At 37.5% G+C, this 18,748-nt stretch overlaps 1 protein-coding gene across 1 annotated transcript in view; it reads right to left on the bottom strand.

Moving 5' to 3' along the window:
• Positions 1 to 18,748, bottom strand: part of sra (RRM_RCAN_like domain containing protein Sra) — a 147,538-nt gene that overhangs the window by 59,922 nt on the left and 68,868 nt on the right. The window contains exon 4 of the mRNA XM_067142604.2: positions 18,277 to 18,445. Coding sequence (XP_066998705.1) covers positions 18,277 to 18,445 — 169 coding nt within the window. The remainder of the gene's footprint in view (positions 1 to 18,276; positions 18,446 to 18,748) is intronic.

Here is an 18,748-nt window from a genome sequence, read left to right as displayed (position 1 = left end):
GATCCGGTTCTTTACTGAAGGCACCCCTTTCGATATAACTGGCTAAAACGATGGGGTGCCAGTTGTCCTGAAAGGCTGGCGGCAATAAATCAATAAAATAGATGAGTACAGAATTTTCAATGTAATTATGTGAGTGTGAATGTGTTTTAATACTGCAAATGGGGATAGGTTAGTTTTAATATTTAAATCGGTAAAATTAGCTTTTGTTAGGATGGACTATGTCCTATTTAAAGTAAATGTTAGGAAGTTTGTTAATGTAAATGTAATTGTAACATAAATGTGGACCATTTGCATAATGTCACAGCTTGCTTTCTTTCCATTTTATGCAGATATTTGAGTGGTTAGCGTCATTTCTTTTATGCGTCAGTTTCTTATTTTAGCCTCTTTTATTTTTTATTTGTTTTGCTTTGATGTATGAGACTCGGTGTACGTCTCAGGGCTTAAAAGTAAATGTAAATAAGAATTTAAATTAGTCAGGAAGGATTAGATTAAAGTATTAAGGGGAGCTCAAAGCGTATGGAAACATGCCGTCACGTTTTCTGGGATTTCTTGCATGATGTGTGAGATGGTGAAGTTTGGATCCACAAATTTTAATAGCGGAATCTTCACAACTTTAATGATACTCAAGTTGAGCATAAATTAGTGTTTGACTCGAGTTCCTCGAACGCAGTTTTGAATTTTGTACCGTTTCATCGCCCTGATCATGAATAAAGAAATTACAACTTCTATTTTTGCCATGCACCGTAGTAAGATGACAGATTATATAGTTGAGCAATATATCTGAAGAATGTACGGATATATCGAGTTAAATAGGCCGTGAATTCGTAATAATAAAAATACGGACACACAAAATCTAGGAAGCTGTGTTTGTGCCGAAAAGAATGCTAATTTGGCAAATCAAATAAGCCATGGCCACGAAGTAATATGTACAGACCTGTAGAATCCATGCGGCCGTGATAAAAAAAAAAAAAAAACAGAATGTTTTAGATTGTTAAAATAGTAACTGAACAATAAAATTACTACGCTGAGCATCGAAACAAGATTTTCCACGCAATATAAGAAAAATTGTCACGTAAAGAGGAAAGAAGTTTTCTACGGAGCAGGAGCTGAAGAATTAGTTCATCAAATAACTTTAAAGAAAAGGATTACACCAATATCCAACGTAATATCAAGGCTGATAAGGAGGAAAATTTGAGCAAGGAGAAGAATAAATAGTTGATCGGTAACCGAAACTTAAACTGAAAGTTGACGCAAGTCATCTAATGAAATAAGATATCGCATATTCAAAGCATATTGGCGAAAGGCTAAGAGTTAATTAAAGTCTGTTACTGAAAGTTATCATTGAAATTTGGTAGAATAACCTGTTTGAAGAACTATAATTTAGATACAGGATATAATTTTGGAAGGCTATATTATGATACTAATGATGGTGTTGAATATGTTTTTCTCACATGTGAACAATGGCCTCAACATGAATAACTAAAACGAACATGCGACTGAACACTGACGGAAGCCGCCCAGCTGATTCTACTAGCCCGTATCTGGATGATACTGCCCGTTGATGACGCAGCGATTGCTTGGAGCCAGCCCGCAGACAATGGATGACCGAATGGAAATCTAGCCCAATCCAGTAACGTCAGCAGTGAAAGCTAAGTTCTATGTCATGTAATTTATTCAGAGTAGTCTTAGATGTTCAAATATTAGATGTAGTGTGTAGATATTGGCAATGTATTCTTGTGAGGGTTGTTATTTTACGTCTTCGAGATTCGATTCCAATGTGCAGGATCTTCGCAAAGAAGTTAACATAATTGATTTATAACCGTGGGTGTAGGTAATCTTCATGTATATGAATCATTGCCCTTATGTAGGAGTGCTTATAACCAATTACAGAGAGATTTTAAATGATGTTTTGACCTTTACCAAAGACAAGTGATGTACATAATGTGAAATAATCCAGCTGTAATGCAGAAAGAAGATAGATGTTTTTGTAAGTTATTAAGAGTTGGTTATCGATATACCGTGATTACATGTGAGTAAATATGAACCTATATTATTCATATTTGTATTTCTTTTTCAGAATAGTGTGATTATGTGTATTAGGATTGAAATTTAACCCATAAATGCATCGTTGTAGTTTGATATTGAAGTGTTAAGATGATACGCCGCGTAAGAAGAAATGATTGGTATTTATATGAGTAAATAAGAATATGAACGACGTATTGATGTGATTATATGTATAAATGTTCGTTGGGGAATATTTGTGGTTATGAATGTTTACAATTGGAAATATGGAGAGAGTTAGATATTTATGATTTGCTGGTAGTAATTACGATGTGATACTAACCATTGGTTATAATTAACGTGAGCGGCGTGATTTTTATAGCAACGTAAGATATTTTTGGGTTAATAATATATTCTTACGATGAATTATGTCGCAGAATCCATAGGTTGACAACCGTATACTGTCATCAGATTAAAACTTCCAAATGATAAATATTTAGGAGTAAACTTGATTTCTTCTAGGAAAATTTCACACGTCGTAATGTGTATTGTTTGGTATTTGTTGTCGAAGCCATGATTTGAGGAGAGGAGGCATCTTCTTAATTTAAGTCCCTGCCATTGATAAATAAATTTGACACCAACTATATTCTTTAAAATTCGATAATAGCTTAACTGAACTTAGATACAATCATGGATCTTGATAGATGTAAGACCCGATAGGATGATGATAATCTATTATTAGACGATACCTACATTTAATTTTTAGGATATAATATGGATATATTTGTCCAGTAACATAGTCAAACTGATTGATTTTTTTAATGAATCAAAATATATTTAAAATAGCAATTTTGAGCTATAATTACTGGAACTTTGCTTACACTGCCGACCTTACAATTTAAGAGAACATTCAAAATGGGATGACAAAATATAAATTTAACACATATGAAAATAGGCATTTTTGATGGTTAGGAACTTTGATTTTAATTAATGTTAATTTATTTGCTTATGAATTCATTTACATTTTAAATTTTCTTGATGTTTTAATTCCCTGAATATCCAACAAGATTGTTACATAGTGTAACTGATAATTATGGTTTATGAAATTATGCAAACTTTTCTTTGTTTTCATGGTGCGCATAACATATTTATTTAACAAGAAGACTGATTAAGCTCAACCAAAGACAATTTTTATTTATCTTTTGGAAAGAAAAGATGATTAATGTAATTGAATGTTATGTCTTTATAATAATTCATCTCAAGCAATTCATAATAACAAATAAATCAAGAATTTTTACATTTAAATTATTATTGTTACAATGTATTTTCATATTTATTGTAGATAAGTTTATAATGAATTCTTACATGAATATTTCTTGGTTGACTGAACTTGGACGATGATTCTTATTCACTGATGTTTACAGATGGATGGTATTGCTGGTAAATTATACAAAAGGAAATGTGGGTTCCCAGTTGATCTCACGTTAAAAATATACCTTACCGATGCATGTTAATTATCCCTGGGAGGTGTCGCGTGGCATTTCGGAGAATGTTTCGACGATTATAGGCAAATGGAAATTCTAAGTTCCCATGGAGGGAATTAGATATTTTTCCACCAATAGAGCATATCAAAATCAGATCAAAAATTAGATGTATGGCTTTTCAGGCGTTTGCTCTATTAACCCAGCATTTCGTCTTAGGTCTGACACTAGACTCTTCAGAGTGGGATGTGTCAGACCCTACCCACTGATGCTGGGGTGTATGCAGGTGAACTTATCAGAAGCCTTTTATTAGGCACAGTCTGATAACTGCATACGGGAGATAAGACTCCACAATGGAATTAATGCCCGCCTAGCAATTCCAAATGGAAATTCTAAGTTCCCATGGAGGGAATTAGATATTTTTCCACCAATAGAGCATATCAAAATCAGATCAAAAATTAGATGTATGGCTTTTCAGGCATTTGCTCTATTAACCCAGCATTTCGTCTTAGGTCTGACACTAGACTCTTCAGAGTGGGATGTGTCAGACCCTACTCACTGATGCTGGGGTGTATGCAGGTGAACTTATCAGAAGCCTTTTATTAGGCACAGTCTGATAACTGCATACGGGAGATAAGACTCCACAAGATTCCATTCCATTGTGGAGTCTTATCTCCCGTATGCAGTTATCAGACTGTGCCTAATAAAAGGCTTCTGATAAGTTCACCTGCATACACCCCAGCATCAGTGGGTAGGGTCTGACACATCCCACTCTGAAGAGTCTAGTGTCAGACCTAAGACGAAATGCTGGGTTAATAGAGCAAACGCCTGAAAAGCCATACATCTAATTTTTGATCTGATTTTGATATGCTCTATTGGTGGAAAAATATCTAATTCCCTCCATGGGAACTTAGAATTTCCATTTGGAATTGCTAGGCGGGCATTAATTCCATTGTGGAGTCTTATCTCCCGTATGCAGTTATCAGACTGTGCCTAATAAAAGGCTTCTGATAAGTTCACCTGCATACACCCCAGCATCAGTGGGTAGGGTCTGACACATCCCACTCTGAAGAGTCTAGTGTCAGACCTAAGACGAAATGCTGGGTTAATAGAGCAAACGCCTGAAAAGCCATACATCTAATTTTTGATCTGATTATAGGCAATCGTGATATGGAGATAACTGCTTTAATCGGAACTTATATTGGCGAAATGAAGTATTTATTCACCGAATAATGGAAAATGATGTAGCTGCAGACACTTACCATAAATTTTTTTTATGCATTGATCCATTCACTTGAATCTGTAACCGTACGTATGTACGATCCCCGAGTTTTTAGGTTAGGAAATTTTCGTATATAGTTTGTTAGGTTAAAATCATGTAATTTTGTTTATTTACCATGTAAAAACGTAATATTATAAGAAGAATGTATAGTTAGGGAATATTGCATATGTTCATCATTATATTTTGTATAAATTTCCGTTTGGGTAAGAGTCTGTAAATATGGCCTAGCCGTAAGGATTGTGCAACTGGGAAAACTGCGACTATATCGGGAAGGACGGTTGAAGTCAGTTGGATGTGTTGCAACAGGTGGCTTGAAAACACGGGGTACGGCAGGTTGTATCGGTTGAAGAATTGGAGTGAATCTATCTGGACATACATGAGTGGACGGTCTATGTCACATCATATACTCGATAGCCAATGCAAGGGCTTTGTTTTGAGCGAGGTTTGTGTTGACAGAGTGACGCGGGAAGAAGTGCCGGTGTGAGCGTTGCTACCAGTGAACTTTTCAGGACGCGATAACCAAGTGTAGCAAGGATATATAAGTGGGTACGCGTGTGCGGCGAGGCACTCTGACTCTGATTCTGATTCTCATTCTGTTTCTGACTCTGATGCTGATACTGTGTGTTTCTCATTTGTACTGGTCTGCGGGAGCGACGTATTTGCGCAGTTTGCTATACGATCTGCTATTGTACGTGAGTATCTGTTACGGAGCGATCATGGTATAATTTCAACAACTTACCGGCTTTGCAGTGGACTTTCTGTAAAAGAAAGTGTTTGTTTGGAACTTGTCACCCGAGTATGCAGCTTCAGTTGGTGGAGAATTTTGCTGTTTGCTTGCCTCCGGACATGTAACGCTTTCTGTCCAGCCAGCAATTATAAAGAATTCAAGACGACGAAGAAGTGTAAATAAGGTTAGGGATGCTGTTAGTAAAGAAGGTTGCATCCATATGTAGAGAAATAGTCGTCGTACTTTTCTCTACCAGATTAGGATTCACGGTAACAGTGGAGTGCAGTGAGGCTCTTACCTGGAGGTATGTTAAAAGTATAATGAGGTTCGATTTTTTTTAGTGATGATTTTAATGATGTGTAATTTGCCTTTGTAGACAGCAAACGAGTAAATCTCGTGAAGAGATGATTTTGTTGGGTAGTATTGTGTATATTAGCTCTATGTAAACGGCCAGCACTAAGTGGGTTGCATTAGTGGTGATTTTGTTGGTGTTTGTCACATATTAGTTCTTAATTCGATGTTCTATTTTTATTGGTGAGTTTAATGATGTGTAATTTGCCTTTGTAGACAGCAAACGAATAAATCTCGTGAAGAGATGATTTTGTTGGGTAGTATTGTGCATATTAGCTCTATGTAAACAGCAAGCACTAAGTGGGTTGCATAAGTGTTTATTTTTGTTGGTGTTTGTCACATATTAGTTCTTATTCTGGGAGTAAAGTCATAGAATCAAACTTTAAGTGAGTCTTTTGTCAGTGGAGTGAGGCTGAACCTGGCATGTTACCCAAATTTAATTTCAGGGGTTATATAGCAACAGGTAAGGTTACAAAGCAAGTCTGGAGCCTCGTCAGCCTGATGACCGTCGCCTTGGGAGAGGGAGTGGCTCGTTGCTCTACATAATTAAATATTCCTGCAAGTGTTTTGCAGGTGGCGCCCATTATCCTTGTTATTTACACTTATTTGAGTCAACGTTTATCTGTTCAGTATTTCAATAGCTTGCGGTAGTTACAAATCCAAGACGTGATATAGACGGGAAAGGGAAAATATCCGGAGCATTAGATTGGTCGCCCGATATGGCGCAAGAAAGATTTTTTACCCGAAGGATGGTGCAATTTCAAGTTCCGAATAATTAGAATCTATTTACTGTAAAATTTTATTATTATTAATGCGAGTTTCTTGAGTAGTAAGATTGAGGTATTTCAGTAACTTTCTGTTGTTCAGACATGATTGAATATCTATGTGGCAATTTCTTAGCTTCAAGTTATGGTAATATTATAGAGTTGGCCATTTTATCATTGAAGTTTAGAGTTACGAGCGGGAGTGCTTTGATTTGTGACCAGCGTGGTCTTGTTTCTTTTCATACGAGCGAATGTTAGACATCATTTCATATACACTGCTGTTTGTAGAAAGTGAAACACTCAGAAGCAATGGTCTGAAACACGCCAAAATCAGTGGACATGTAGAACAGTGGGACAATATTAAGTGATTTAAATTGCAGAGTGATGGCGCGCACGTAGGTCCAGCAGTGCCCTTCTGCGTGTGACTGGCCAGGGCAGTGTTACGCTACGCTCAGTCAGTGCGGAGCTGTCATACGAAGTGGAAACGTGTACCTAAGTGCCACTGTGCCTCGCCGACATCACAGGAGGGAATATCAGCATGTGAGTGCGTTCGAACAGGGCAGAATGATAGGGCTCTGGTAGATGGGTGTGTCGTTCCATAACATTGCAGCGCGTACAGGATACGCTGCTTCAAAAGTCAGGCGTATATGGAACCAGTGGAGAGAAAAGGGCCATACACAGAGCCGACAGGGTACTGGATGACACAATGTGTCCACAGCGCGAGATGACCGCCATATTGTCCGCTTGGTCGTAACAGACAGAACAGCTTCGTCCACGGTGTTCGCTCGAAGTTGGAGCACTGCAACGGGTGTGCGGACGTCTGCATCGACGGTTCGACACCGTCTTTTGAGGGCCAGACTGGTGGCACGCATGCCATTGCGCCGGCTTCCATTGACCGGCAACCACCAACGCCGTAGACTGCAATGGGCACGTGAACAACGACACTGGCGTGCTGAGTGGCAAAATGTAGTTTTTTCGGATGAGTCCCACTTCAACTTGTCCTACAGTGATGGCCGCAAACACGTTAGACGCCGCCGTGGTAAGCGCCGTCGGGCACACTGTATTGTTGAGCGGCATAGCGGACAAACGCCAAGTGTGATGGTTTGGGGCGCAATTGCCTATAACATGCGATCTCGCCTCCTACGTCTTGCAGGCAATCTGAACAGCTACCGCTACATCAGGGAGGTTTCACAGCCCGAGGCCCTGCCCCTCCTGCAGGCCGTTCCAGACGCCATATTCCAGCAGGACAATGCCCGGCCGCATATGGCAAGGAATGTGCCAGTCTTCTTCGAAGGACGACGGATACCACTGCTTCCCTGGCCTTCCCGTTCGCCGGATATGTCACCCATTGAACATGTCTGGGACATGGTCGGTCGGCACCTTGTTCGTTCACGTCCTCCTCCAGCCACTGTTGATGATTTATGGACGCGCCTACAAACCGCGGGGCAGAGTATTCCCCGGCAGCGTATTCAGGCGCTCTTTGATTCCATGCCACGACGGCTAGCGGCTCTGATTGCAGCGCGTGATGGCGCTACGCCGTACTGAATTTCCACGGTCACCGTGAATGTACAGTTCTGTAATTGTAATCATTTGTGTCTAGTCATGTCCCTAATGTGTGGAATAAATTGCATTGTGATCACAGCTCTCGGTCTTGGTGTTTCACTTTCTACAAACAGCAGTGTACTTTTCCAGCTTGGACAACTTTAGGACAAGTGACATGGCTTAGTGTGATTTTGAGAAAGAGGACAAGTTCTTCATTTGTCAGGCCTGCATTTTTCATGTTTGTGTGACTTGCCTTGGGTAAACTGTTGAGCAGCGTGTGTAAAGGGTTGGACCCTGTGTTTTGGTGATTGCTGCATTATCTTGGGAGACCATTTCTGGCTTCTGGCTTCTGGCTCCGTTGTGAGAGCGAAGCGTGTTTTCTGCGTCTTTAATGGCTGACCAGCCTAGGGAGCAGATGCGCTCTTCGTCTGTCCCGTCATGGGGATACCAGCCTCTGGGGTAAGCACTATTTCTGTTTTTGGACTTTAAATGTAAATATTACTTAGTGCGCCGGAGTTTATCCTCGTATCCATATTCACCAATTTGTTCATCGAAATTACTTAGCTTTTCAATTAGTCGTTAGCATTCTATTTTTGGAGGCAATTCCCTTTTCATTTAAGAATATTGTAATTAAAATGTAAATTTAGCACTCCCTTTTCTTGGTTTAAGTTTTTGTAAGTAGCGTGGAAATTTAAATTTCCTCCGGGATTGCCTCCTGTAGATCTGTATCTTTTGATGTATGCTCATTTATCTTCTGCGCCATACTAGAATTGTTTTTGGTACGGGAGCAAGTTTTCTTAGCCCCTGCATCAAGTTTTATCATTTCCTTCTATTCTTCTTATTTTGATAATATAGTATGCAAACCTGTATGCCCCTTTAATTTTCATCTTGTAATTTAATTTCTTTGGTCTTGTATTTGCTCCTTTTCCAAATCTAATTTTTGTTTTGTTTAATATGTGTTTTGAAATTACTTTTGCTGGTAACACATACCTGCCAACTCGTTTTCATTGTAAATGAATTTATTTCGTTCATAATTCCGTTTGTTTTTATATTGTTCAGCTCTTTATTTTCATTTTGTTAGTAAAATGCCGAATTCAAGGGTGATCGCCGTCTACGTTTCTTTTCCCACAAGTAATCATCCACCCTCTTAGGGATCCTAGCCACTTCCTATATCCTTCATTAGCTGTAATATTGGTCAACCTGTTTGTTTTAACATCAAACTACTCGCGTCTCTGCACCTTGCGAGTGTTGTAACTCTTGTTTTTATTTTATTTTATCTCATCTGTTTTATTCTTTTGGTTATTTTATTATTATGTATTGATTTAATGTAATATCAACCTAATGTGAGGTTACAATTATTATTATTTATAAAACTGAATACCACCATGTGCATAATATCTGGGTGGTGCATTGGCAGTTGTTGTAAAGCTAAGTTAAGCCACCTGAGGGTATATTCAATGAATTGTCTTCTGGGTAATGAACTTCACAAGTTTCGATAACTGGTAAAATCCACTCATTAGGCCTAAACCCAGAACTCCATGAGTTGATTGACAGCTCTCAGCAGATGAAACAAGACTTTCCACTAGCTACTGAAGGCTTGAAGGTGAAGCACTGGTAAAATACCCATCATTAATTACAAAAGGAATCAGCGACAAGGGCTAGATTCGGCTACCGACCCAAAACGAATAAGGAAATGTACACTACAGTACTTTTGTTTACAGTAAAAAGCTTGCAGAACAGTCTGCCACATCAAGTTTGTTTTTCAGCAAAGAATTGAGTCATGCCTGGTTCAAACAGTGAAGTGTATCATGTTTTCTTTAGAACTTTTTGGAAGTTCTCTCAACATGCTTTTGGTTTACGTCGCACCGACACAGATAGGTCTTATGGCGACGTTGGGATAGGCAAGGCCTAGGAGTTGGAAGGAAGCGGCCGTGGGCTTATTTAAGGTACAGCCCTAGCATTTGCCTGCTGTGAAAATGGGAAACAACGGAAAAGCATCTTCAGAGCTGCCGACAGTAGGATTCGAACCCACTACCTCCCTGATGCAAGCTCACAGCCGCGTGCCCCTAACCGCACGGCCAACTCGCCCGGTAAACAAGGACTCTAGGTTGGTAGATTGAATTTATATAATGATATAGAAAATGGTTTAAAGCAAAAGGCACAGATCACAAAGGAATTTGACGTTCCTCCATACACATTATCCACTTAATTGTTCAATTCAAATTCATGCTTAAATTGAATTTTTTCCTCAATCCTTCAGGTTCAAAATAACCAAGTTCTACTGTATCACAATTCATTGAATATTCACAAGATTCATTTGCATGAATGATTTAAAGACTTATGTCAATAACATACTCCAGATTCCCTAAAATATTCCTTCAGGATTTCTTTTCACTTTTTCATATCATTATATAAAAATATATATTTTTTGCACTATTATGTATTTAATAAAAGTTAAATTACTTATGCCAAGGAAGAGAGCCAAGAGCAAGTTGTCTATATAAATAAACTACATTATCGAGAAAAGATGTTGAAGCACATACTTCAATAATTTTTTAGTTACAATGAAAACGACAAGTAAAAATGGAAGTTACAGACAATTAACAACAAACATGATAGAGTGGGGAGTAGTACATGACATCCATGGAGGGTAGCCATACATCATAGATTTCATGGACAACCTGCAATTCTGTAGAGAAGAAGAATGTCTGGGCCAAAAAGATAAAACTCTGGAATATTAATGTACACATACGTTCCTCGATAATGGGTACATGGAAAGAAAAATTTTAAGTCACTTTTAGTGTTTGGGTAGAACGTGTGTATCGCTTAGCTTATGATTATGTTTAACATCTCAATTGACAGATGTCAGATAACAGACAGAAACTGAAAATCTGAAAAGTAGTCTTCATTAAGCAACACTTCAAAGTAATGCAAAATTTGTGCTAAATATGTGATGCCACATGCATACTCTATTATAAGATGGCACTGTGTTGACTCGCAAGCTCAGCTGGAGGTTAGCTGTCGTCGTGAATACCTCATGGTCAGTTGTATAGAAAAACAAATTTAAGAATGGAAAAGGAAAATCTGATTAGGATTTGGCAAAAACGTGCAAAAGTAAGAGTTGAAACTAGAAAAATGAATGATGAAGGAATAAAAGATGTGAAACAAAAAGAGCGTAATAGGCGTTATTATTAGAAACAGAAACAGCGAAAACAATTTAATAAGTCTACAAAACCTACAAAACCTTCAAAACCCCACAGCTGTTACAATAGAGACAGTGTCTCTGTTTCTACTATCAAGGTAATTTGCCCCAGACTAGTCAGCCGCTTCCAGGCGTGCTCAGTTCGAACTATGATAAATAATGCCATAAAAATACATACACCCTGGATTTTGATGAGGAACGTATAACTAATACGGACACGGGGAGGTCAACTAAATGCTATAAATAAAGCAAGGCAAAGCATGACCTCAATTTAGAGGAAAAATCTGTTTATTAGAAACAAACATGAAAAAATATGAAAAATAACAAAGAAATATATAAAAATTATCAAAAATTACAAGATTCAGAATTATTCTCTCAGCTTGATAAAGTCCATCTTGTGAATCAAAAATAAAATCACACAAAATAATCAAGTGTATGCCGACACACATACTTAACATTACAAAGCAAAATTCTTGTATTTAATTAATTTTAACACATTTCCTAGCGTGCTCACACCATGCACCTGGTTTTATTTTTATTAACACTTTCAACTGTAGATGAGTATGCTCCCCCTTTCCTGCACACTTGACACTGAAGTGGGGGTTCATAACCTTAAGGAAAGACGTGATTTGATGTGCAAAGGGGAGACGAAAACTAATCTAGCTGCACAACATATAACACGCCAAGTGGTAAAACATCCTACGCACAAATATATACACATCATGAGCACAACAAACACTGTGGATCGGAATCACACACAAAAATCACATAAAAGGCAAATATGCACAATCAAATAAACAAAAAAACATGTCATATTTTTTAGGGCTCACCAAGAAAGCATGCTGCATTTACGCAAATTCTCACTCACTCAAAGTCTCGATGGAAAACATAAGGAGATAAATTTACACTTTAAGCAACACTTCTTATTCAACGTAGGATCCTGAAATAAATTACGACACAAATTCATAAAAATACCAGAGCGGGTTTTAACTTTCAACACACAATTCAACGTTGGTCCCTGAAAAAGATTATACGACACAAATATTTCTCCGCGCAGTTATAGCATGAAAGAAAATCCAAACTAAACGTCGCAATATAGAAAACTCGTCCACTGCAACAACCGTAGTGACATGGACAAAACCAATAAAAGCATCACAAAGTATAGGCCGCTAAAATAAAACTCTCCTCGGTAGACACCCATATATCACCCTCGCCAACACACGGCGGAATGACTCAAAAGTGGAGATTCAGTCTCCCAAAATAATGCAGCAAATATTAAAAAAAAAAAAAAAAAAAAAAACCACAGGGTCAAACCCTTTACACACGCTGCTCAACAGTCTACCCGAGGCAAGTCACACAATCATAAAATGCAGGCCTTTCAAATGAGGAACCCGTCCTCTCACTCATAATCACAAAAATACAACATGATCTAAAGTTGCCAAAAACTGATACAAATATAAGTGAGGTCGTCTAACATATACTCACATGAAAACAAACAAGACCGTGCTGGTCACAAATCAAAGCAATTGCACTCGTAAAGTTAAACTTGAATAATAAAGTGGCCAACTCTCTAATAATACCATAACTTAAAACTAAGAAACTGCCACATAGACAATCGATCATGTCTGAACATCTGAAAGTTACTGAAATATCTCAATCTTCAACTCAAGAAACTTGCATTAATAATAATAATAATAATAATAATAATAATAATAATAATAATAATAATAATAATAATAATAATAATAATGATAATAATAATAGTAATAAATATATTAAAGAAAATTGATTCTAAATATTTGTAACTTGGAATACAAACTATGTTCGAGGAACTTTTGAATCAATCACTAATTTACACTCATCTTGATATTCAAATAATCATGAAGATGACGCTACCAAAATTTGTGGATCCAAACTCCAACCTCTCACACATTCCCATTTACACATCATACAATAACTCCCAGAAAATGTGACTGCATGTTTCCGTACACTTTGAGCTCCCATAAATAATACTTTAATCTAGTCCTTCCTGACTTTAATTTAAATCCTTATTTACATTTACATTTTAAGCCCTGAGACGTACACTGCATCTCAAACATCAAAGCAAACAAATAAAAAATATATGAAGCTAAAACAGGTCATTGACTCGTAAAAAGAATGATCCTAACCACTCAGCTTTAAAATTTGAATAAAATGAAAAGGCAAGCTATGACCCCATGCAACTGGTCCACATGTACTTTACAATTATATTTACATTTAAAAGCTTCGTAACATTTACTTTAATAGGATGTAGTCCTTCCAAACAGAAGCTAAATCTACTGAAATTAAATATAAAAAACTAAACTATCCCCTTCTGCAATATTAAAACACGTGCACACATATATAATTAGATTGAAAATCTAGTACTCATCTATTTCGTTGACTTTTGCTGCCTGCCTTTGGGACAGCTAGCACCCCATCGTGTTAACCAGACATATCGAATGTGGTGCCTTCAGAATAGAACCGGGTCAATCTTGGGTCTCCATCCTGGCGTAGAAAGGTAATCTTATAGTCTCTGTTACTGCTTCTGGATGTTGTCTGAAACATCCCCTCGTTCACGGTGTAGAAAACTGGGTCAAGCTTAACCTGCCACTTACTAAAATACTACTGCCGGGGTAATTTTCACTGACCGTGAAAAGCTAGTTCCCATTCAGACGCGGAACAACCCCGCTTATCTAACCCCGTAACCAGGTCAAATATTTCCCATTTAAATGCTGGACTGGAAATTACTGAAGTTTATGTCCTCGAAAAATCTATTTAAACAGGCAGGCTATTATACATTGAAATGATTATCTGAAACTGTTCTTTCCCTCTGGAAATCTAAAGATAAATGCCATTTTCCCAAAGTTAATCTTGAATAGATTAAATGCAGACTGAGCATCTTAAACAAAGTTCAAGTTCCCACGCGTAAGTCCTGACCCGCACTCGCATAAATAATACCTCTTCTCATGACGTTACCTGCACAGAATCCTGCCGAATAAAGGGGGTAGCTAGCCCACGCACTAGTCCCTTTTATCAATTCGCCGCTCAGACGCCGTTGTACACTCAATTGCGGTCATCACTTACACAGACCTATGCCTAGCCAAATTGACTGTGACACTATCATATCATTGGTTCAACACATCGTGTACCTGATGTTTACTTCAAACAAATCTTCTGAGCTTCTCTAGCTTCACGGCGGGCTTCCGAAATGTTTTCCATTGCTTCTGGCCATTGGAGTTCCACTGTTTCCTGATTCTGCTTTGTGTACGTCATGTCAAAATTCCTCCTTCTAAACATAGCTGGCGAGCAAACAGACCGGGTTCCAAGCTCCCTGTACAAATTGCGACATGGGCTGAAGAATGTAGATGTTCCCTGCCAGTACCAAGACTTAAATAAAATGAAATATTCTCTGTGCATCTGAATAAAGGACTCATTAAATGAGCACTTCAATAAGGGCTCAACAGCCTACTACCAATATTTTATTGTAGGCCTAGTTATTTAGAAGGTTAGGAAGTCAACTTCGGGTGACTAATTTTCCACCCAATATCTAAAAGTCATCATGGGCCAATGACCTAGCTGTTGGGCCCCTTAAAGCAACAAACATCATCAAAAGTCACCATGATGAAAGTTATATCTTTGATCATGCAAGTATACCTTTGCCACTGCTACAATGATATTTGAGTGGCCAGTCATATTTGGTGATAGGGGCAGTTTATACTGTTAACTGTTGTCATTTTTGGTCAAAGATCACATCCTTTCAGTTTACAGCTTCAGCATTCCTTTGTGTACAGGATGTGTGTGTGAATGTATTTTGCTGAACAATTGTGATATTGGCCTAAAAGAATTCTGAACTGCTCAAAATTATAGGATGTTATTTCACTGTTCCTGGGCATAATGTGAATGTAGAAAGGATGTTTTCTTGTGTGTTTCTCCAACGGACAGAGGAAAGGAACAGGTTAACACTAACATCTACTGTATAACTGCAATGCTGCAAGTAGAATACAACATGAAACACGCAAGTTGTAGGGAGTTTAAAAGACTCATATTCAAAATCTAAGTTTGCTCCCTCTATTCTTGGCTCTCGTGCTTTATGATAATACATAAATTCACATTTCTGTAGTAAAACATGTTCTCATCTTTAAGTGAAGTTCATACAAACACACTAACAGAGGAGGCTCTACAATTCACAAGACCCCAAGTGAAGTTAATTATGAGGCCCTTAACCTTTTAAGTGCTGAGTTACCAGTTGACTGTTTGGTACCTCAAGTGCTGAGTTTTTTAACTTGCATGTAAAAAAATTTGTAGAAGCCTCAATTTTTAACTTACAGTGGGGTGATTAGCTTAAAATGTTTATAAATGTTGGTTGATTATAGATCTAAATGCAAATGGGAAATCCTACACTTAAGTTCAATATTATTTTGAGAGAAAACAAAATTACACTCATGTGCCCCTGTGTGCATTATCTTTATACAAAGTAAAGAGACCAAAATAATATTATTTCCTAAAATCTGTAGGTGCCTAACACATGTAACTTCTTAGAGGTATATAAGTTGATATTTTAAAATACTTTCCAAACTGGAATGTGGTGATAGTTAATTGTTTTCTACTGGTTTTTAGTGATGCCGATTTGTTCAACTATCTGCACCAACTCCACTGGCAAAAAGTTTCTAAAAAATCAATGATTTTCGGGTCGTCATCAAACACTACTTGGCCCTCAGAGCCTGCCACAGTTACTTGAAACTCTGGTGAAGAAAAGTAATCCGTCCTCCACGAAAATAGTGATAAAATAGCTTTTGAACTCACCGTATTTTTCTTCTTTCGTTTATAAGGAGGCTGTGTTTCTCTCTTACATACAATATTTTCGGCACTCTCTCTATCACTCTCACTTTCAAAATCGCTAAACAATTCCTTAAAATGATCATCTCTATCATCACTTTCCGCTGTGGTTAATAACTGAAATATTCTGTGATCGGAAGTAACATCGCTACAAAAGCAAATAGATTGCCGATCCGCCATGTTTGTTTACATCACAGAGGAACTCCACAGACGTCTACAAAAATCTTTGTAAGTTACTTCCCGAAACTATAATCTCTGATCAATTAGTTCTACAAAATGCCCAACAGATGGCAGAACATATCAGAGATAAAATTTGCACTCAAAAGAGAACCGGAAAACTCAAAAAAATTAAAATTCTCGCGCACCGTCTATAGGCTGGTAGACTGGCCCGTCTATCGCGTTAAAAAGGCTAAACTCAAACCAGCATTTCTGGGCTACCACAGAAGGTTTACTGGGAATAGAATGTCGCCAACATTACTTGCACCAATTAAATTTTAAGCTGCCATATACATGGGCTATATTCCTTGCATAAATTACATTTTGAGCCACTGCTAAGGGCTTCTGGGAATAGTGTGGCCACATTCCTTGAGAAAATAAAATTTTGAGCCTCAGCAAGGGCTACTGGCAATACAATGTTGTCAACATTCCTTGCACCAACTAAATTTTGAGATGCTGCACAAAGATTACTGGCAATAGTGTAGCCAGCATTCCTTGCAAAATTAACTTTTAGCTGCCACGCAAGGGCTATTGGGAATACAATGTAGCTAACATTTCTTGCACCAATTAAATTTTAAGCTGCAAGTGCAGGTGTTACACAGCAAATCATAAGATGATCATAATTTATGCAGTCTTCAAACACAATAGACCAAATCTGCGAGACCCCTTTAAGTGCAAGGGCCCTAGGCAGCACCTTTTTTTTGCCTTAACATAGGGCCACCTTTGCATGCTAATGTTAATTTCTTACAATAAATATTTCCTTATACTGGCCAAACAAGTAAGTAAATTATGTTCTAGTTTTGGATTACAGCAACCCTACATCCATGGACATTTACAAAAACAAAAAAGTCATCAGACAAACACATTCACAACCAAATAAGCTGACTGACATTTATGTTTCTAACTACTGCCAGTACCAAGCATGCCAATAGACTAGAACAATGGTTCAAACAGTTTTGATATATTTCCCATTGATGACATCCAAATGTAGTGAAACTTGCTGTATTGATTAATGAAGCATTGATTCTTAGTTTTGATAGGTTGAAATAATTATATTCCTTGAGCAAATCAATTTATGAACCTCCACACGAGCTACTAGGAATAGTATAGCCAACATTCTTTGTACTAATTTAAGTTTTGAGATGCTGTGCAACAGCTACTGGGAATATATTCTAAAATCAAACACTTGTAGATCTTATTCACAATCAGTGAATGTCTTCCTCTGCTTATTAATGGTGACATAAAAGGGTAAATAATTTTGAGGAATTAGATTTCTTTGTCTGATATTGGATGCAGGTGATAATTTAGATGAATATATGATGCAGTGACAGTGGAGATGAGTAGCTTCTTACGGGTACATAAACAAATTAGAAATATATTGGTCAATGTTACACATAACATCCAGAAACAGATTTAACCTTATCCTAAAATTCCTGGACATTTTACACAGTTCTATCCACTAACTTTTAAGATATTACAGTTTAAATCTAACCTTGAAAACTGTATGAAAATAAAAATAAAAATAGAAATGGCTGGTTCAGGGAAATTTAACACCCACTACTGAGCACAGCAGTGAAGATGTTAAAGAGCAATGTATATTCCATCAAGAAAAAATACATTGAAAAATGCACTTTATTTTTACCCATAAAAGTGTAACTTCACCCTTAATCAGGTATTAATCTTCTTTTCAGCTTATTTAATTAATAAAACTATTTTGAAGAAGAGGAGAGAACATAAAAAAAAGAACGGTCAACTTTGAGCCAAGATGCAACAAGATCCAACCAGACTGGACAGCTCGCTTTACAATGGCTTTCATTTAACTACAGAAAAATGAAACATAGTACAGGTATTACCTGGAGTGAGGTTAGCTATGGCTGCAAGGAGGTCATAGTTCACCAAAGGCTCTCCTTCCTCTCGTGGCTCCCAACCAAGGGGTGGCGATGCTGGTGGTGAAATGAGGAACTGCTTCTCAAGCGCAGGGGGATGAAGATGCTGATCTTCAAAGTCAATTGGGGATACAGGCTGTAAAATAATCAATTTGTTTTAATCCAAAAGGATTATTAAATAGTAATAAAGCCAACAGGCATTTCTCAAAAATCAGAGAGCAAATTACAACTCAGTCATAACATTGACATTCTAACTGCTGTCAGTTGGGTACTCCATAGAACAGCAACTAAGTCACACATGACCCCACCTCTCCTATTTTTTGTAACAATGGACAGAGATAGTGGTAACTATAGAATGGATTGTTATCTATGCTACATGTTTTATTTGAAATTTAACACACAAAGGGTATTTTGATGTGAAATAGTAATATAAAATAAG

This window comes from Anabrus simplex, chromosome 3 (assembly GCF_040414725.1).
Source record: "Anabrus simplex isolate iqAnaSimp1 chromosome 3, ASM4041472v1, whole genome shotgun sequence".
Classification (NCBI taxonomy): Eukaryota; Metazoa; Arthropoda; class Insecta; order Orthoptera; family Tettigoniidae; genus Anabrus; species Anabrus simplex.
Note: the sequence above shows the minus strand (reverse complement) of the source record. Positions and strands in the feature narration are given on the sequence as shown.